Below are 21,444 nucleotides of genomic sequence, written 5' to 3' on the forward strand. Positions count from 1 at the left end.
TGTAACTTATGTCACTCGGTGGGGGGGCTTATTCACACCCCTGAGCAACATAAGCTATTACTGATGTAAGTGGCAGTGTAGACATAGCCTGAATCATTATAATTCATCCTCAAACCTCCAGGTGGGTTTGGCACTGCCGGCTACGACGTTAAATTTGTTTCATGTTCCATCAATGCCCTCTGAGGCCACAGTGCTGGGAATTTACTTAGATACAAGCACTGCCATCTTTCCAGTGCCTGTATTCAAAAATCATTCCATGTGCCTGCAGATATCCCACTCATATCACTATCAGATGGAACCAGAATGTCAAGCATGAAAGCCTAGTCCAAACTCAATTGCTTTTCCTTCACTCTGCCCACACACACACCACAAGCACATGAAGAAGTACAGCATCAACATAAGAACTTGATTGCACAACCCTCAGACATACCAGAATACAATAGCGAGGAAATATGAATTAACAACAGTTACAGAGATAAAAAAGAAAACTTAAGTCACTGGCAGACACACAGGAATTCTGTAGCTTTGACAAAGTGCTAAGTTTCCTCTGGGGTAATAAACATTCAGCTCTGGTTGAAACAAGTCACCTTCAGTTGTACAGCGTATTAAGCTGATACCCTTGATAAAGGGTCACTTATTTTTTTCAACTACAATTCTTTCAGTTGATGTTTTTAAAAACATGAAGTAAAAAGACATTTTCCAGACAAGACCCACGTTCACACTCTCCAAGTTTGAGGCCTAATCCACACTGGCCTTTTTCTCAACTGTCACTGCTGCAGCAGTGGTGTGTGCACTAGTAGATCAGCCAAAGTGTCGTTTTTACCATTGTCTCATCTATACCTTTTCTGATTAGGGTTAGATCAGTGGTTCTCAAACTAGGGGTGCCACTTGTTCAGGGAAAGCCCGGTTTGTTTACCTGCCGCGTCTGCAGGTTCGGCCGATCACGGCTCCCACTGGCTGCAGTTCACCGCTCCAGGCCAATGGGGGCTGCGGGAAGCGGCACGGGCCGAGGGATGTGCTGGCCACCCTTCCTGCAGCCCCCATTGGTCTGGAGCGGCAAACCGCGGACAGCGGGAGCCGCGATCGGCCGAACCTGCAGACGCCCGGCCTACCAGGGGCTTTCCCTGAACAAGCGGGGCCCCTAGTTTGAGAACCACTGTGTTGGATGACATGGTAACAATTTACACCCATAGCTCTACATAAATAATCCAACCAACAGTGGAGCTGCGAAGGTGTTAAGAAAAATTCTAGAGTAGACAAGGCCCATGTATCTCCTGGAACAATACTTGACATCACTAGTATCTAAAGGAGATCTCCTTTACAATGCATTGGGATGTTTAGGTAGCAGAGGGAAAACACAGAACCTTGAGTGGACCTAAAGTTGATGTTAGCAGGCAAGGGAAGAGAACATTTGGAATCTGTCATTTACATCTGACTTTAAATTCTGAATTTTCTTCTGATTCTTTATTTCAGTCAAATGTTTTTATGGTACTTACTGTTTTTGCAGCTGATTTTAAGGTGTGCATGTTATGGTACAATCTCAACCTGCAGCTTCTCTATCTTGCCACAAACAGATGGTAAACCTAATTCAGAAAAGGTTTACCTCCCCACCCCCCGTTTCAGAGATGTGAGTAGCTTTCTAAAACTTCTATTTTTTTTTCTGCTCTCCAGGCTTGACTGAGTATATTTTCTTTCTTTTAAAAAAATCTTGAGTAGAAATGTATATTCCTGTTTGAGGAGGGTGCGGGACGTTATTTAGATTTTTTTTTTTTTTCCAACAAAATGAATCTATTCTTGTGTGCACTTATGAACATGTTTGCAGGAACAGGCTCTATGTTCATGCAATGTTATGGTTGAGATTTTATATGTACAAAAGACAGGAAGTTCAAAGTTGTCACCCTGTATCAGCAACTATAAATCTGTCCTTTTGCACACAACATATAGGCAATATTTTTCTTTACTATACAGGCTGTTAAATTTACTGCAAGAAGTTACAGTTGCTGTGGTAGCCATATTGTTATGTTTCCTAACTTGTTAATTGCATGTTTGGTGGCTGCAAAATTCCAACCATAATATCAAACAACTCATTGGAATAAACTGGCCGAGCAAACCTGGCATGTACATAGTGCTGAATATGGAGGGCATACTGCAATTATCAAACTTTTAAAATCGAAACTCCATTTCAGCTCCCAGCACAAGCACATTTGAAAGATTCCTTAAAACCATGAAGAATGAAGTTCTATGCTTGGGCAACTTGAACTGAAGAAACCTTTCCTAATGAAAATTAACCTTTTGGCATTACAAATTTTAGTCTAAAGGATCGTTTTCCCCACAGCAAAGTACTTAAGTTTGGAATTTATATGCAAACCGCCTCTCCAACCAACCCTGTAGCATTATAACCCTCACATAATGAGCCCTTAAAAAAGAAGATATAACACTGCCTTCATAAAAGATTTATAACAAAATAAGGGCATCCGTCTGACTGACACACTACCAGTCTTCTGGTGATGAGTCTTGTCTAAATAATGACAGTGAGATTAACAGCTCGGTTTCCCACCCAAGGAGAGCCAGTAGCTGTGCATTCTCTTGTCATAGTTTAAAAAACAAACGAAACAGTCTTGTATGGCAAGTCACACGCAGCACTGATGTCACCAGTAAGCCTATGACCATTGTTGATGCATGAAGGTACGAGAAATATAAAAAGCTAAGCAAGGTAGTCCTATCAAAGGCCTCTAAATCTGCCTCACTCAGATGCTACAAATATGTTTTTAAAATACCTCATGCCACTAGACCATATACAAATTAAAGTACATTTTGAAGTGTGTGTCTTTAGATTCAGAAACAAAATTACAAAAACTCCAAGGCATGTGAAGCTGCAGTACAGAAATAAAAGGGGAGATTAGGGGGGGAGAATCAAATCAAGTGATGTCACCAACTAAATTAGTGAAACACTGAAAGGCAGGAAAATTTTAGAAGCAGGACCAGAAGAAAACACTGTCAGTTATTTTGAAAATCTTATGTGGCAGGTTTTATTTTGTCTGAAAAGAAACAATAAATTTTGGCTTTTGATTCACAAAGAAGCTTCCACACTCTAGGTTAAAATGTTTATTTAAAAATGGCTGCTAACGGATCTGGGAACGTATAGCAAAAAATGGCATGCATCTTACTTTGTAGCTAGATTTCAAAATGTAATGGGAGCTTAGTGACAGAAAAAATAAGCATGAGAGCATAAAACCAGAATTAAAAAAATTACTTCTGTTTTAGTGGGTTGGACAGGATATCTGTTCTTAGCACAAAAGGCTCACAGCTTTCAATTTAAGGGACCTTCAGATTACCCTTTTAACTAAGAAATAAAATGAATCAGGTTCGTCAAAAAAGATATTTTTTTTATTTACCTGTCAGCTTTCAGAAGAAGGTTCGATGGGAGCTCCAGGAGCTGGTTGTGTTGCACATCCAGGACTTCTAGTTGTGTTCGTTCAAACCTCTCTGGTAGCCTTCCTAATCGGTTATGTCCTGCCAGCAGCTTACGCAAACTGCTAGTGCAAAACAACCTTTAAAAAAATAAAATGTCAAAAATAAGTAATTCTAAATTAGATAAGGACACACTGAGAACTACTACTTTATAGGGGACCCAAAGCTGGTTTCAAAAAGTGGTTTATAAACAACTGATTAGCAGAAGAGTGGTTTTAATAATACATGAGACTTTACAATGTCTTCCCACACCCCACCAACCTCTCAGAAAAGGGATGAGTGTTGATATATTTGGGGGAGGAGAGGAAAGGACAAGGAAGGGTTATCGGATCACTCCACAGGCTATTCCTAGAGAGAGAATGTCACTGGTGAAGTGGGTAATTACCAACAGTGACTTCAGAAAGCTGCACCTGTGGGATCTCTCCAGATAATGAAGGATTAAAAACAGTGAGAGAAACACCAACCACCCTGAAAAAGTAGCAGCAGCAGCACTGTGCTGATCATGTGCTGACTCATAATCCACTGTGCTGCCCCTCCTGCTTCCATTTTTCTTTTTGTTAATACCAGACTAACATAAAGCCTCCTTTCCAGTTCTACAGGGAATGAAATTTAACTAATCCGCTTTTCTATCTTGAGCTTTTACAAGCTGCGGATGGCCCAAAGTTCCCCTCACTGCTTCTTTTTGGGCTGGGGGTGAGAATAAAAGGTTTGTTGTGGTCAACTGTAAGTCAAAACCACTAACTGTTCCTACAAAAATGGTTACGGGAATTTAGATATTGGGCCTAAAAAGCCTGATAATACAAACTGATCAAGTTTCAATTTTAAACAGGAAAACTAAATCAAAAGAAAAAAAGATTATTCTTCATCTGCCACCTGTCTTGTAGTCCAGTGACTATACAGTTTAATCAAAAGATGACTGAGCCCCTTTTTGACCTTGCTTTCAAGCAAAGAGTCACATATGACTCAGCATTAGTGGAAACCTTCCTCCCCCTCTTCACAGGAGACCCATAAACTCGCAAAGAATCCTGCCTTCCCTCCCACCCCAATGCATCAACTATTATTATGCAGTGCCACTGTAGGTCATTGGGCAAGCGTGCCAAAGTAATCCATTAAGTATGCTGGCTTTTTCCTTGACAGATTCAGTCAGACACTACAAGTGAGCGCCAGTATCAACAGTTCAGGAGGAGGATGGCTTGCATTATGTAATTATGAATACAAATCAATGTCACCACTTTCTCTAGCCAAGACAACCCAGCAATAGAGGTAAGTATCTCTGAAATATATTGTTGAACCCATATATTTTAGTAGTTTTGTTTTGCTTCAACTCTCAATTTTGTTCAAAAATGCCTCTTACAAGAGAAAAAGAATTATGGAATTTTCCTTCTATTTTTTTTTTCTCTCATAGGCATGGTCAATGTTGTCAACATAAAATGTTTTAGCTAAAATGTAGTAACTAAAGCTGGCCAACAAAACAGAACGTAGCAGGTGTGAAAAAAACCTGGAAACAGTTTCTGTCCCAAATCAGGATGGAATATCAAAAGCTTAAAGTTTTCTGTGGAAGCTAAATTAAAAAGAAATATAATCAATTTTGGGAGAACCAAAGTGGAATTTTTTGGCTTGCTCCTTGAGCTACCTGATTACCCAAGTTTCAGAGTAGCAGCCCAGCATGTTAGGGAGATGGGGGAACATTGAGACTCCAGTTCTTTGTAAACTCTGCTCCATCTTGACTGTCTAATCTCCACAGCTTGAAGGACTATATCTCAGTTATAAAAGGTAAGTGCAACTACAATCTGCTGCAGCTTATTCAAATTAGGTGCAACCCCCAGGCTCCCAGTAAATCACTACTCTAGCTCTTTATTCATCGAAGTATGGACACTTGTTTTTATGGTATTAAACTTCCCCCAAACAGTGAGCTCTTCATCCACTTAGCATGTCCTGGCACTTCTGTACAATATGGAAACAAATCAACCAGGTTTCCTTTGAGAGTGGGATGGAGTAAGGGGGCAGAAGGGAATGCTCCAAAGACCATATTTATACCTAAGTGCCAGAGGATTTTGTTGATAGTGATGATAAACATTTGGGAATGGATATCAAAGCTTGAATCCAGGCCCAAACTTGCCTGAAGTTCAGGGATGTTCAGAGCCAATGTTTTGGGGTGGGCCCATCAATAAGCATAATATCACTAAGTTACCTAAGCATATGCTATTAGGAAGAGCTACCGAGGTTTAAGACATGTCCTGGCATTTAATCGGAAGATGGGAGAAGATGCATGCTGATTGTACCTTGGAGCCATTAGTTTCAGCCAATCATTCATCTCCAGAGATGCCCTATGTATGCCTTGATAGTTTTTGCTGTTCTAAAATACAAGTGAAAGGCAACTGGACATATTTTTCTTATGAGTAATGCAGTTTCAGTTGATGTGAACAAGGCATTTCTAGAGAATTAACAGTATGTACGTTAGCCTGCTAGGTTGCTCAAGTCATTTTCTCACATTTCTTTCAGCCTATATTTCTAAATTCTGCCTTTGCATTAGAAATAGAAAGTAAAGTCCTTGGTTCACACCACAGTTCTCACCTGGACTAAAATAACCTCCTCTCTGGCTTCCCTAACACTCTTCTTTGCCATGTAATCAACACAGCACCAAAAATCTTCCTTTCCCATGTCTCATCCCTTTGAGTTGCTACAATGGCTCTTTTTCCATAAGAAGTCTGAACTTATCCTCACTTTTATGGATATGCCCCTCATCCCTTCACCCACTCTTCTCACCACACGATTGCTGCCTGTGTCTTCTCTCACGCTCACCATGTCTTTTTCCATGCTGCTCCCTATGCCAGATATGACAACCCTCTTCCTATGAGCCACACGTTTTCACTCTAATTCCTCCTCAAAACCCACTTTTCACTTTGATTTCCAAACTGACCTCCACTCATGTGCCAGCTAATTCCCGTTGTCTCAAGGTGCTATTTACAAAAGATATGAAAATATTAAGATCTTTCTTCTCTTCGCTATAATTTATATTTGTCTGTTAAGCTAACTCTTGGGGGGCAGGGCCCATCTTTTTACCTGAGAGTACTGCTGACTATCCAACAACTCACTGTACAAACCTAGAAAAGTCCCAGCCCTTTGTTTCAACTATTTGCTGAGTCTTGTCATATCTTAGGTGGGTAATGTCCTTAGGGGCAGGGATTGCTCTATGTCTCTACTTTGCACCATGGAGACTTGTTTGGGGCTTCTAGGGGAACAGAATTAAGTTGTAATTTCTGAATCTATAAAGCATCATTCAAAGTTATGGTTGTAAATATTTAATAAGGTTTCCTCTCTGAATAGCTGCATAGACAGCTTTAGAACTTCTTTCTGGAATTCAAAGACATTGTTCTCTGCATGAAAGTAAAGAAGAAAGGCTGTGCTGAAGCTTATGGCATGATGACAATCCCATGAGGTAAAAATAAAATCAATCAAAAGATAAAACAAGGTTGTCAGTCAATGGAACACACTAAACACTGAATCAGCAATTATTTTTGAACTTGATTATCTTGTCCCAAGTGACGTAACCTGGTCCGACGGACTCACCGGGCAGGCAGTTCACGTAGTTGATTGTGGCCAACATCCAGCACTTCTAGTTTTCTGCTGTCACATACCCACTCAGGCAGGCTTTCCAGGTGGTTTCTATGGGGATGAACACAGGGATCAAACGAAGGTGTAGTCCTTAAAGACTACTACTCACACAATCGAACACTCATCTGTATACACACACACACACACACACACACACACAGCGCCTGCTGCACACACAGGTCCCAGTGGGAACTGTAGATCCTCTCACCATTGAGAAAACACTGAGGACAGTAAGATTTTGGTTGAAAGAGGAGACAAAGCAGCCAATTATTTTATAAACTAAACATTATGAAGAAGAGGGTAAGTTTTCAAACTCTACACTGAAAGCATGCACAAAGGTGAAGCTGGGCATACAAATACTGCAAATACTTTCTTCTTTGCAACTGTAAAGCACCTAGTACAAGGAAAAACAGATATAGCACTTAACTGAATGCTCAGATACACAACTAGGCATCTAACTTAATATAGTTGCATGCAGAATTTTTAAGATTAGGGAACAATATTTTTGACTCCATAGAAATCAACAGTCCTTTGTCATTCGTGTACTTGCGTCCCCTTTGGATTTATTCAAATAATGATCTTTAACCAAAAAAAGCTAATAGTGATCAAGCCCATACTTTTACTGAAATATCAATTACCTTACAGACATAATCATGAATACCAAATGAATCAAACTATTCCTCTAGAAAAAAACTGAAGAAACCCCATTGCTTAACTGTATGCCAATTTATTATAGAATACAAAAATGAAATCATAAAGAAGTTTCAAAGTCATTGCAAAATCAAATATTCCTTAATATGATTTGTAAGAAATGGAGAACAAAGCATTACAAACAGCACTTTTCAGTAAATCATACTTACGCATGCAAGTACACTAAGGTTAGATACCCAATTACCCTGATTTATGTTCTTGCACTTCTAAAAATTGATGGCCACTTCTCCAGGCTAGCTCATTTACTGCTGTGCTCCCATTTAAAATTTTCAATAGCTTACAAGTGACTGAAGCAGTGTTTATTAAGTTAATGGCACTTAAGTGGAGGTTACTTACTATAATTGGAGGTTCTTCGATATGTGTGGTCCCTATCTGTATTCCACACGTGTGTACATATGCTTGCCATGCACCCGAGTCTGTAGACTTTAACAAACAGTGTCCGTTGGCACAACTAAAATGTCAAAAGCGGCTCCTAGCAGTGGGCTACGAATGGGTCACAGGTGTGGTGGTAGAGGGGGCCAGAAAGCAGGGCCTCAGTCTTCCGTTGCTTGTGGGGAGGCTCGGCAGGATGCTGGCAGTAAAACACAAGAGGAGAAGGTGGTGACCTTAGTTTATAGGTCTAACTTTAGTGCTTTCTCCTTGGGGCTGGTGACTTATCAGGAACCGGAGAATAGGCCTTAAGTCCTTGAATGAGTAGAGAGAGAGTCAGCCTTTGTGTTAAAGAGGTTGGGCACAAAATGAAGATCTTTGATATATTCTGCATCTCTTTACGGCCACAAATCCCTCCTTGTACCAATGTCAGTGGCCAAGCTTCTGGATGCTGCAACAACCGCATCCCGCAGAGCCATTTTCACTACCAGCTTGCCACCCTCTAGAAAGGAGAGGAATTGGGTTCTGTCCTCAGAGGAAAGTTTGTCCTGAATAGGCTGGCAGGCTAGAGTAGTTATTAAAGTCATATTTGGCTAGGAGAGCCTGGTAATTGGAACTGGAAGAATTGCAAGCCCACAGAGAAGACATTTTCCCCAGGAGGTCCAGTCTCTTGGAGCTCTTGTCTGATGGGGTGGTCTTTAAGTATTGAGACCTATTAGGTTTCATAGCAGCCTGTACCATCAGGGAGTTGAGAGCAGGGTGAAGAACAGGAATTTAGCCCCCTTTGCTGGAACAAAAGAGCAATTCTCAGCCCTCTTAGATGTGGGGGGCAGGATGCTGGGGTGTGCCAGACCAATCTCGCCACCAGTTCCAATATGGCCTGTTAACAGGGTAAACCACCTTATTGACCCCGGAGGCTGCAGAATGTCCAACAGCCAGTGGTGTGGGTCTTGGACTTCCTCAAGAGATATCTGGAGATCACCAGCTGCTCTTCACAGTAAGTCCTGGTATTGCCTATGGTCATCTGGTGGGGAGGGGCAAGGAGAGACCATCTCATCCAGGGAAGAGGAGACTTCCATCGGAAATGTTGGTACCTGCCGTCCCAGTGCAACATCCTCCTCCTCCTCATACACTGATGGAACCAGTTGTTGGAACAAGGGGGAGGGGACTGGAAAGACTCCTGGGTGGGTCCTAGATGTCTGGTATAGGGATCCCACAGTCCCCAAAAGGGCAAAAAAGAAGGGCCAATTGTTTGAGGGGGACCCCATGGCATAGAGAACCATTGGTTCCTAGGGAGGTCATGTTCATAACAGTAGCGACCATAAATCCTGGCTCACGTGTCCACGCTTAGCTCTCTCTGTGGGGATGAAGGAGGGATTGGCTCATCATATTTGTCTGAATCTGAAAATTGCTCTTATAATGGTGAAGCTGTCAGTACTGGGGCAATCCCGCCTGATGGTTGTAAGAAAGACTGTTCCTGAGACACCAAAGCAGTCTTCCAGTGTAGCTATGTCCCTCAGGGGGGCTAGGCCAGAGAAGATGGGAGTTCTGATGGTCAGCACTGACGGTAACAGTACCTCTCTGGTCATGCTGTGTTCTTTGGGAGGACGAGTCGGTACCACTGAGTTGAGAGCTGCACTGGTGGATGGAACTGGCCATTTACTTATCTGCACATAAGGGCTTGTAGATTTTAAAGGACACTACTTGTCAAAATCTCTGGACTCAGGCGCATGTGTACACATGTGGAACACAGCACTCGAAAAAGCAGCACAACCATAAGTCATCCATGTTTAGGAAACGACTTGAACACGATTTAAATACTGAGCTTAATAGAGAACGAAACCGATACAGAGGAAGCGCTCAAGAAACCTCCCTGTTACGAATCCAGCCTATCTTTTAACCAATGAAGTTTATACAAAAGTAACTGTAAATAACTCCAGTAGTATGTTTATCACAAAATTAAAGAGAAACAGGCAGAGTGTCCAGTACATAGGACCAGAGATGGGGGGCAGCTGAAGAACTGGGAATAAAATTCAAAATTCCTGAAACCTCTTGGGCAACATCACAGCCCTTCCGTAATTCGGTATTTAAGGTCAGTAAAACACAGGTGAGCCTTGCTTACTTCACGTGAACTCAACTGATTGATGTAGATGCTACAAATAGCAAAAGAAGGCACATCATCCTTCTTACCTAGAAATATCCATAGATGTCAGATGATTTGGAACTGGATACACATCAAGATGAACAAGTTCTGGGAGAAGAAAAAAGACAACTAATTTTATGAAAGGCAAAATAGTCATTTACTGTATTAAGCAGCTTTATTAATTGTGTCAGAGTGTATTGCATATGAAGTGTATTTGCTATGCAGCAGACAATACAATAATCAAAATGAACCATTTAAAACAGTATTTCGTTAATTTTACAAAAGGAAACAAGTGATTAACTGAAATTTTATTTTCCCAACTTCCTCCTACCCACAGCTCCAACCTTTGGCTTTATTTCCTTTATTCTATCTCTATTTAATAAGACAGCAGAGACAGGCATAAATCTGCGTTACTTTTTCACTAATTAATAGAGTCATTGTTACTGGGTACCTAGGAGCAGATGGTCTCCTCTCAGACACAATGGGTCATCTCTTAGATGTGCCATGCTCAACCAGATCCCACAGATATGAAGCACATTCTTCAATTTGGGATTCAGTGACAATGTCAGAGTCATTTGCATTCCTGTGGGATTTTCTTTTTTTAAGCAGCCCAGCAGGCATTTCATAATTATGTACCACTAGTAACAATGTAAGCACTTTTTTTTGTTTAATAAGGTTTTTAAAACTAAGACCTATGCAATAAATATTAAGATTCTCAATTCAGAATGAAGGCTGAAACTCACTGTGAGTAATACAAATTACAATTAAGCCTACATAGTGTTCTAAAATGAAGATGTACGTACACAATACGTTACCTTCAGAGTTACAACTTACAAATAGTAAAACGAGCTAGGAAAAAAGAACAGGGAAGGAGGAGAGAGACTGGACCGTAATAAATTATGTTGGCCGGTTCACCCAGGACCACTTGTGAAGAGTCCCTTGCTTCTGTTTCAGAACAGTCCTTGCCTATCCTATCACTTTTGACTGAAATAAGCAGTTGATCATAACCAAAACGTTGACTGACCATAGGATTTGTAACTTTAACCACAACGCAGTAGGGAGATCTGCTCATAAAAATACATACCACTTTACTAGGTCTCCCAAAAGGCCAATTGTTCAAACACTGCTTACCTCCAGAAAGGAGAAACAACTTCCTTCACTTGCCTTGGCAAGGCAACACACACATAGCATATAGGGTAATTAACACTTTCAAGACCCTTCTGACATTGTATAATGTGGAGGGTTAAGACTGGAATTTCTACCTTCATTCTAAATTTCTATGATGCTGTGTCCTTCAAGTCAGCCACTTAGTGTCATTTGAACATAATTTTTGAAACTTAAAATTACCATTGACGTGATATAGGTCATAAAGTTTTCATTTATCCAAAGGTCACATTAACAGACCCCTTGATTAAGCCCAATTATGTGTATTCCACTTAATAAGCATTCATTCTGCTGTAAGAAAACCAGATAACGAAAAGACAGACCTCAACACGATAGCCTTGAAAACGGCCTTACCATTTGAAAAGGCATAAAGAGCTTTGAGAAAATATCCACTGATTTTGAGGGTCACCAGCTGGTTCCGTTCACAGTGCAGCACTTCGATGTTGTTGAAAACTGCTGCATCGAGCTCACACAGTTTATTGTCTCGTAGGTCTAACTGGGTCACATGATGCAAGAAGTCTACTTCATCCGCCACCAGCCTCCTAATTACATTCAATCTTGCAAAGAGAGGGAAAAATAAGAGTTGTTAGTACACAATTACTACACACTCCCCTCTGGCAGGGTAGAGGAAAAGATAAACTTTGCTCTCCAATTAAGCTATTCCACGATGGCTGGGACACAATGATAAGTCTCAGGATCCTGACCTACTTCCATTGTAATTGGTTTTATTCTTCTCTCTTCTTTGGGATATCTTTAAACAGCATGGTTCAGCTCTTTTATCAAATCTACTGTTATACTGGGATAACAACACTGACTTCTTTTGAAGAATGCTTTGAGATCTACCGAGCACGGCGTAAGAGCTAGTGCTATTATTATGGTGTCCAACACAATAAAGGTGGTCTTGCTGTGATTTACTCAAAAAGTAAAACCTTAACAGTTTGGCTAGCCTTCAAAGAACCACAGTAATCATCTGCTAGACAGGCCGAGCAGATACCAGTACGTACCATGCTGAAGTGAGAAGCTGAAAATACTGGGAGTCTGACTTACTGAAAGGCAAGATCCAGAATTCTAAATTCCACACACCATCACTCACATCTCACTTCACCACCTTCCAAGGCAACCAAATACCAAGTCAGAAGAAAGCGTACTGAACTCAAAAGGTAACGAGGGGAGAGGATCTAGAAGTAAGGGCTTATCTAACCCAGTGAATTAGTATGCAGCAAGTCTGGGTATGAATCTACAGTGCACCAGCCTGCCACACACTAACCCACTGTGTAGACAAGAACAGTTCTTACTGCTTTACTGTTTTCAATGTAGCAGTTACTAGACTGAAGCGAGCCAGTTCTCAATGACCTCCCCAGGAACTGTTATGAACATAAAGATGATCTATAAAAAGGAGCAACAAGAAGATTTCAGTGCACTTCAAAAAATTGTCTTAGCAGCGAAACCTAACTTAAAAAAAAAGTCAACACAGCTTGGTGTTTTTAACTAGACAGGAAATGCTTTGCCCTGGTTTCACTGCAGCATTATACATATCATGTAGCAGATAGGGTTAATGAACAAATCCAACACAAAACACTCAAGCTGGTGGAGTACTACGTTCATTATTTAAAAAGTGATATTCATCTCTTGGGGTACAAGGAAGCAGACGACAGAGATCAGCTCTGAGCAGCAGACTTTTCCAAAGTTCAGGATATTTTGACACACTATTTTGGTTCAGGCCTATTTGTACTATGAGGCCACCGAGTAATAATATTAATGTTCAAAAGCTGAGCTTGGTACAGCCATCATGGATTTCACGATTTTCCTTTCTTACTTCGAGCAGTATACACCTGGTTGGCTAATAGACAGTAAAAGCTCAATGACATTATATGGATAGGACCGGATCACTGGATGCACAGTGAACACTCACATTTCTCCTAAAGATCAAGAGCTTCCTCCTTCCTCTCCCCATCACCAAATGACCAAAGAGTTCAAAAAAAAAAAAAAAAAAGTTTTTTAAAAATCAGTCATTATAATGAGAGTTGGTTCCTGGATGGCAGCTTGTGTATCCAATATTATTCACTGTTAACCATAGGATATACAGTCATTGCTATTTAAAGCGAATGAAAAAACTAGAAGGGTCATTTGAGTACAAACCAATCTTCAAAATTTTCCTCCTTACGAAAAAAAAATTAGCCCTATTATTGGAGGTGTTTAGCATCTCTGAAAATCATGCCATATGTTCCACAGTATCATAACAATGAAAGACTGGAAGGGACCTCGATTGGCTATCTAGTCCAGTTCCCTGCACTGAGGAAGGACTAAGTATCTCTAGACTTCCCTGACAGGTGTTCGTCTAACCTGTTCTTAAAAAACCTCCAATGACAGAAATTCCACAAACTCCCAAGATAATTTGCTCCAGTGCTTAATTACCCTTACAGTTAGGAAGTTTTTCCTAATGTCTAACTGAAATCTCCCTTGCTGCAGTTTAAGCCCATTACTTCTTGTCCTGTCCTCAGTGCATAAGGAGAACAATTTATCACCCTCTTTGTAACAGCCTTTTACATACTTGGAAGACTTATGTTGCCCCTCTACTCTAGACTAAACACATCCAGTATTTTCAATCTTTCCTTGTAGGTATGTTTTCTAGACCTTTAATCATTTCTGTTGCTCTCTTTTGTTTCTTCTCCAATTTTGTCTTTCCTGAAGCATGGTGCCTAGAACTGGACACAGCACTCCAGCTGAGGCCTCCTTAGAGCTGAGTAGAGAGTGTTTCTAGGACTTGCACCCTTTTCACAATGACCAGTCTACCTTCTCCTAAATGAGCTGCACTTAGTAAAGTGTGTTGATTAAAAAAAGAAAAGGAGGACTTGTGGCACCTTAGAGACTAACCAATTTATTTGAGCATGAGCTTTCGTGAGCTACAGCTCACTTCATCGGTTGCATCCGATGAAGCGAGCTGTAGCTCACGAAAGCTCATGCTCAAATAAATTGGTTAGTCTCTAAGGTGCCACAAGTCCTCCTTTTCTTTTTGCGAATACAGACTAACACGGCTGTTACTCTGAAACCTGTGTTGATTAAAACTCAAGTTCTAATAATGGATGTGAAAAATCAATTTGATAAAGAGAAGCCCACATACAATTTTAAAAAGCAACTTTTTTTTAAAAAAACAGATTAAGGATCCGTTTGCAATATCTCAATGCTTTCCTCATGGATCCATCATTGCACTGGCCCTTCTTCATTGCAAAGAAACCAGGCTATGTGACAATGTGATATCCAGTACATTTCAGTTATATTAACCTAGTTTCCAAAAAGCACTCTGAAATCCAGTTTTGTTTGGAACTTTGCACTCCTTTGCTCATCAGCATTGCAGCAGTGCCATGAAGGCTATCCCTCCCCCAGAGCCTGATTGGTTAGGATTGGACAGGGACTGGAGAAACTGGCCTCTCCACCCACACAGAGCCCTGGTTGACTAGAAAACTGGCAGGAAACTCCATCCTTACTTCGGTGCTAGCTCTCTTCCAAGTGGTGGAGAGGGACCATGCTACCACTAAAAGAACACAGCAGGCCAAAAGTCTGAACTTGGGGCTCAGGAATTGTCCTAAGGAGCAATCTAAGCATGCCGTAAGAATTGGATACTATCCAAAGGGAAGAAGATGACTTAATCCATGACCGAGGCTGAGGCTCTGAGGGGCCCTGAGACTGTTTGTGATTGATGGAGGGAGACTTCCTTTTAAGCATTTTGGATTTATGTCATACTCCTAATGACTGCTCTATTTAATGACATTGGGATTCTGTTCATGCTAATAAATGCATTGGGAGAGAGCTGTGCACTGGAGTGATTCCTGGGTGAATTCATGCTTCCCCAAAGGTTGTAAGAATTTGAAACAATCTAGCAGAGAGGGGAGCCCCACCACAGTTGTTTATATAGAGGACTTGTCAACACACTGCTGAGATCATCAATAAAATATTACATATGGTGAATTTGGCTAGGTATTGTCCAGATAACTAATCTGTGCAGTATCATATTTTTGTTCTCTCTCCCCTTTACTGCCCACTTGTTTGTCTAGTCCATCTGTTATTTCTTGTCTTTTAAGTTGTAAGCTCTTTCAGACAGAGGACTATCATTTATTGTATGTTTATACACTACTTGCACAATGAAACCCTGACCTGGTTGGGCCTGTCAGTGATATTGCAAGGTGTTTTTTTGTTTTGTTTTTGTTTTTTAAATTTACAGATTTTTTTTTTTTAAACATTAAATCCTTTATTTCCCTAGCCCCCACCTTTCCCCAAAAGAGTTCTAGTCATCGCAAGCAGTGTGAGTTTGTATAGTATGATCTGAAATGTGGTATGATGAACTAATATAAACAGCATCACACCCAGGGCCAACTATCACCATGTAAAAGTAACTTCTACATCAATAATTCAGGTTTGCTTATTTTCCCCTCAAGTGTTTACCTTAGATCCACATGTTTAACATGAGGCATTCTTCTTAATGTCTGTAGGTTGAGGGTCTCCATACAGTTTCCAGACATACAAAGTTTATCCATGGCAGTCAGCTTCTCTAGTACCCCTGGAATGTCCGTGAATTCATTGAAGGAAAGACTCAGATAGTTGAGCTGATGTATACTCTCCAATTCAGCAGGAAGGGACTGGAGAAAGTTACCATCCAGCAAAAACGTCTGCAAACTAGGGGAAAAATAAAATGACCCTTTAAACTACATTTCCTGGTACCGAACACGTATTCAGCACAAATCGTGTCAACTAAGGTTGCAGAAAACTAAGGTAGGGAGAAAAAAGTTTAAAAAGGTAAGCATAACATAGGTCTGCAAAAATATGACAAAAATCTTACAAGCTCTGCTAATTCTGCACCGTGGACCATAGCTGTGTCACATCTTCAAAGGTTTCCAGAATTCCCACTTCTCTTGCACGTACTGCAGCCTTCTTTAGATCTTACACAATTAGCTTTGTTTATACAACAAATGGATTTTAAATTCATCTTCCCAGTATAAATAAGGCTATTTTAAAAATTATATTGAGAATAGAAAAGCTAGGAACAAAGAAGACTCTTCCCCCACCTGCTGTTTCTGATTGCTCAACATGAGCATAAAAGCAAACCCTCTGTGACAAACAGTGCAGCAAGTTAGAGAGTGTATACATACATATAGTAAGACATGCATAGGGGTTCACAATCTTCTATTGTCTGTATCAATAGGATCCCACTGAGTACGTACACTAAGTTTAAAAACACGTACTTGTGCATATCGCCTACGGCTGCTGGAACTCTTCTGAGGGCATTACAGGACACATTGAGTTCAGTCAGGGTTGGAATACTGCAAACTGCCAATGGGAAGTCTCCTAAATGATTACTGGAAAGGTTAAGGCTCTTCAACTTTGTGAATCTATAATAAGAAACAGAGGAAAACACACTTTAAGGAAATGGAATACGAAATGCACCACGTTACTACAGTTGTCTTGTAGTAACTGAAATATAATGTACATTTGATTATTTGAATGCTGCTGGTGTGCATTTCAAGATACTTAAGCGGGCCACTGAAAGTTTGTTGATTCCCTTGACATCAACGCACCATTTGGTATAGGCAGAAGAGGGAAACCAGAGTGAAACACTAAATACATTTTCTACAAGTGCATCAGAGTGCAATAGATTCACCCCCATCCTGTCAGAATAGTATGGTAGATTTTACTTTTAACAAGGTCTTCTGTGGAATTTGATCTTGCACTGAAGTACTACTGTACTCTAACATGCTTCATGCTACAGGACCACCCATATAGTTAGCAGCATCAGTTATCAGGTGCATGGTTCCCTCTACATAAGCCCTTTCAACTGAAAACCCTGTGCTGCATGGCTCAGTTTTGTTCATCTGTGCAGACTTCATATCTCAACTGGAAAATTCTTAATAGATTTTTATGTTAATTTGAACTGAAAGGGAACATCCATTACAGTAAACTTAAATTTAGCAACACTTTTGGTAATGGAAGAAGCACTTCTTTAAAATCTCAATTCTGCATATCTGCAGACAAGGGTGTCTGCAATTACACTGATTTCATAATTTTATCCTCCTGACACGTGTCATGGGATTCCTAAAAACTTCGGTTTCTCATATCTCTTGAAAGGAAAACTTGCATATGCAGCCTACACTCACCTTGTTAAAAATGCAAAAATACTGGTTAAAAAAAGAGAGAGGACAATCCAATTAGCCAGCCTGCATGTGCAGCAACATTGTTATGGTTGCCTAACAACCACTGGGAGGAGTGCCTAAAGGCAACTAACTGGATGAATGAAAAGATCTGTGTCAGAGCCAATGGATGAGAGGAAGCTCTTTTCTGGCATGGCTAACTAATGCATTTTATTCAGACTTCATTTTCCCATCAGTAAATCTCAGTTCCTTTGTGTTCTTATATAAAGTCAGTGAAAATGGTACCACACCTACTGACGCTAACGGTATAGACAAAAAAGAGCTCTAAAAGCATGCCATTAAAAGTCTGCAGCCCGGGGACTGCCCAGACACATTAATATCCTAAAATAATTTGTTCTCCAATTAGAAAATTAGGACAATCAAAGCAATCAAAAAAGTGTTACAAAATAAAAACTACAAAAAGATTAAAAAAAGATAGGGAACAATCCAATTAGCCAGCTTGCATGTTGACTAACACAGAATATGCAGCCACTGACAAAAACTTTCCCCCATCAAGATATAAACAGTGCCTTCAGACTATAGTTAGACTTTAGATCAGAGGGGGGCAAACTACAGCCCGCAGGCCACTTCCGGCCCGCAAGACCCTTCCCTCTGGCCCTTAAGCTCCGACCATGGAGTGGGGTCAGGACAGGCTTGCGGAGGAGCCAGCCCAAAGCCCCAGCAGTGCTGTGAGTGGGGTGGAGGCTAGCCCCTGACCCCTCCCCTTCCGCTCCCCTCCTTCCCTGCCTCCCTTGCAGTCACCATTCCCCCAGCACCTGGACAACATGGCTGCAGCTCCGGCTGGGCGGCACAGCTACAGCGCTGCCAGACCTGGCGCTCCAGGGCAGCACGGTCAGGGGGATGTGCAGGGGGGCAGTCAAGGGACCTGGGCTCTGCTGCCGGGGACAGGGGCAGAGCAAGCCAGGGCCCCCCCTCCACCCCAGCATGCTTGTCCCCTATCCCCAGCAGTCAAGCCCAGACAGAGAGCAGGCCCTGCCCGACTGTCAGGTAGAGCACCCAAATGAGCAGGGGAAATGCACAGGGAAAGGACTGAGCCCCACTTTCCCCCACCCCACAGGGGAGAACTGGGAAGGTTGGATGGGGGCGGGGGATCCCAGGGGAGCGGTCGGGGGTGGAGAGCAGGGGAGATTGGCTAGGGAACGGGCGTCCCGGGGGCAGAAAGCAGGGGTGTTTGGATGTCCCGGGGGACAGTCAGGGGTAGGGGTTCCGGGGGGCTGGATAGGGGGTGGGGGCCAAGCCACGCCTTGCTGTTTGGGGAGGCATAGCCTCTACCAGCCTTCCCTACCTGGCCCGCCATACAATTTCTGTACCCGATGTGGCCCTAGGGCCAAAAAGTTTGCCCACCCCTGCTGTAGATATATCAAAGAGGAGGGGCTATGTCACTGGAAGCTGAGACAGTGAAAATGTGTAACCTTTACAAAGGCTTCAACGACAATGGTAATACTGGTTCAGACCAGAGGTACATCTGGCACTATATCCTGTCTTCTGACAGTGGCCAGTTCCAGATGCTTCAGAGGGAATGAATAGAACAAGGCAATTATCAAATGATCCATCCCCATCATCCAGTCCCAGCTTCAGGCAGACTAAGGGATACCCAGAGCATGAGATTGTGTTCCTGACCACCTGGCTAATAGCCATTGATGGACCTATCCTCCAGGAACTTGGCTAATTCTTTGTTGAATCCAATTATACTTCTGGTCTTCACAACATCCACTGACAATGAGTTCACACAAACTACAATCAATCTGTGGAAGAAGTACTTTCTTATATTTATTTTAAACCTGCTGCCTATTAATTTTCATAGGTGACCCTGGTACTTGTGCTATGGGAAAGAGTAAATAACACCTCCTTATTTACTTTCTCTACCACATTCATGATTTTATAGACCTCTGTCAATTGCCTCTTTTCTATGATTAACAGTCCTAGTCCTTTTACTTTCTTCTCATATGGAAGCTTTCAATAGCGCTAATGATTTTTGTTCTTCTTAATACTTTTTCCAGTTTTTTGAAATGGGGTGACCAGCTTTGCATGCAGTATTTAAGGTGTGGGCATACCATAGATTTATATAGTGTCATGATATTTTTTCTCTCATTATCTACCCCTGTCCTAATGGTTCCTAACATTGTTAGTTTGGACTGCCGCTGCACACTAAGCGATGTTTCCAGAGAACTATCCATGACTCCTTCAAGATCTCTTTTGAGTGGTAACAGCTAATTTAGACCTCATCATTTTGTATGTACAGTTGGGATTACGTTTTTTAACCTGAATTACTTTGTACTTATCAACACTGAATTTCATTTGACCTTTTTCTGCCTAGTCACCCAGTGAGAAATAGATGGTTGAGGTCCTTCATTCACCAGGGAAAGCTTTCCACTTGTCAGCTTCATTTCACACCTCTAGCTGATCAACAGGAAAGTGTTATCACGATGTAAGGAAGAAAATAATCAGTTAAGGGATTACATCTCAGTGATTCAGTGATAAAACTTCATTACTTCCCCCTCAGGCTAGATTGCAACAAACACTAACATGAGTGGGATGTATAATGGACCCAGACTTGTATAGAAATAATATTTCAACGTAACTTCAATTTGCAATAAGAGGGGAGATGGAGGGCAGAAGAGAGAAAGTGACAGTCAATACATCTACAACCATGGAGAAACTCTAAAACATAAACATTACATTTTTTTAATCAGCCGTAAGAAAATTAGCCTTATGTGCTGATTATTACACTGGCTATGGCCTCAGAGCATTGCCAGCTTGAAGACTTACAAGAGGAGATTCAAAACACACACAAAACTAGTGCTCTTTGAACAACATGAAATTATCAACAGGTAGATACTTAAACTGCTTCTTGAGTATGTTTCGAACATCACACGGAAGAAAATAATGATTGCTAAATTACACTTAAAGAAAAGTTGGAAGGAAGGACTGTATACTTTGAATTATCCCCCCCATTAAAAGGTAATTTAAGATGAGCAGAGGGGAGAGGTTCTGTTTATTTCCTTCTCTGTGTGTTCTCTCAGTTCCAAGATGCTGAAGCCACGTTCTTCATACAGCAGTGTAAATTATTCAGCAGATATATTAGTAATGAAGGCTGGTGGGCAGTTGCTCAGAGAATAAAGATAGTAAGTCAAGCTCACATCTTAGTCACCTGCTTCACATTCATTATTAACAGCATGAATCCCTAATGATCTAGGGTGTTTGTGTTATTATGGAGCATTGCCAAAAATGAACTGATCTGAAATACTGACTTTGCTTCCATTGTTTTTTATATTTAGAGTTATACCATTAACATACATTGTCACTGATACAAGTAGGATACCATGAAGGTATGTAACTGACTACAATTCTCTGCGGACTAGTTTGCACAAGGAATCAGGCTTTAATTTAAGTGGGCTTAAAGAATTAAATATCCACTGTTTCCGTTTCTCCTAAATTATTACATTGTGCTGACAGTATTAACTAGAAAAGTGGTGACAAGCAACACTGATGCCTTTGCAGCATTCCTTGGTAGGAAGAAAACTCCACAATATATATCATTTGTTAACTACTTGATGACACGCTGATTCCATAATTCAAGATGTGTCATTTTCTCCCTCCTGTCTCTAGACTTTTGCCATTCTTCAAAAAAAAAAAAAAAAAAGCCACTTGTAGAATTGTGCTTCCTTCCTCTCCTGAACATATCAAGATCAGAAAACTTGATTCTGAGCCTTCTATAATTTCCCTGACCAAAAAGAGTCCTAACTTTAAACTAGAGCAAAATACGGACAT

The 21,444-nt window shown here is 41.1% G+C and overlaps 1 protein-coding gene across 1 annotated transcript in view; it reads right to left on the reverse strand.

Moving 5' to 3' along the window:
• The window catches only part of PHLPP1 (PH domain and leucine rich repeat protein phosphatase 1), a 219,163-nt gene that overhangs the window by 35,874 nt on the left and 161,845 nt on the right, over nucleotides 1–21,444 (reverse strand). The window contains exons 5-10 of the mRNA XM_007058813.4: nucleotides 16,711–16,857; nucleotides 15,914–16,144; nucleotides 11,828–12,030; nucleotides 10,357–10,417; nucleotides 7,042–7,137; nucleotides 3,396–3,551 (exon numbers count right to left, since the gene is read on the reverse strand). Coding sequence (XP_007058875.3) covers nucleotides 3,396–3,551; nucleotides 7,042–7,137; nucleotides 10,357–10,417; nucleotides 11,828–12,030; nucleotides 15,914–16,144; nucleotides 16,711–16,857 — 894 coding nt within the window. The remainder of the gene's footprint in view (nucleotides 1–3,395; nucleotides 3,552–7,041; nucleotides 7,138–10,356; nucleotides 10,418–11,827; nucleotides 12,031–15,913; nucleotides 16,145–16,710; nucleotides 16,858–21,444) is intronic.

The sequence above is a fragment of the Chelonia mydas genome, chromosome 2 (genome assembly GCF_015237465.2).
Source record: "Chelonia mydas isolate rCheMyd1 chromosome 2, rCheMyd1.pri.v2, whole genome shotgun sequence".
Classification (NCBI taxonomy): Eukaryota; Metazoa; Chordata; order Testudines; family Cheloniidae; genus Chelonia; species Chelonia mydas.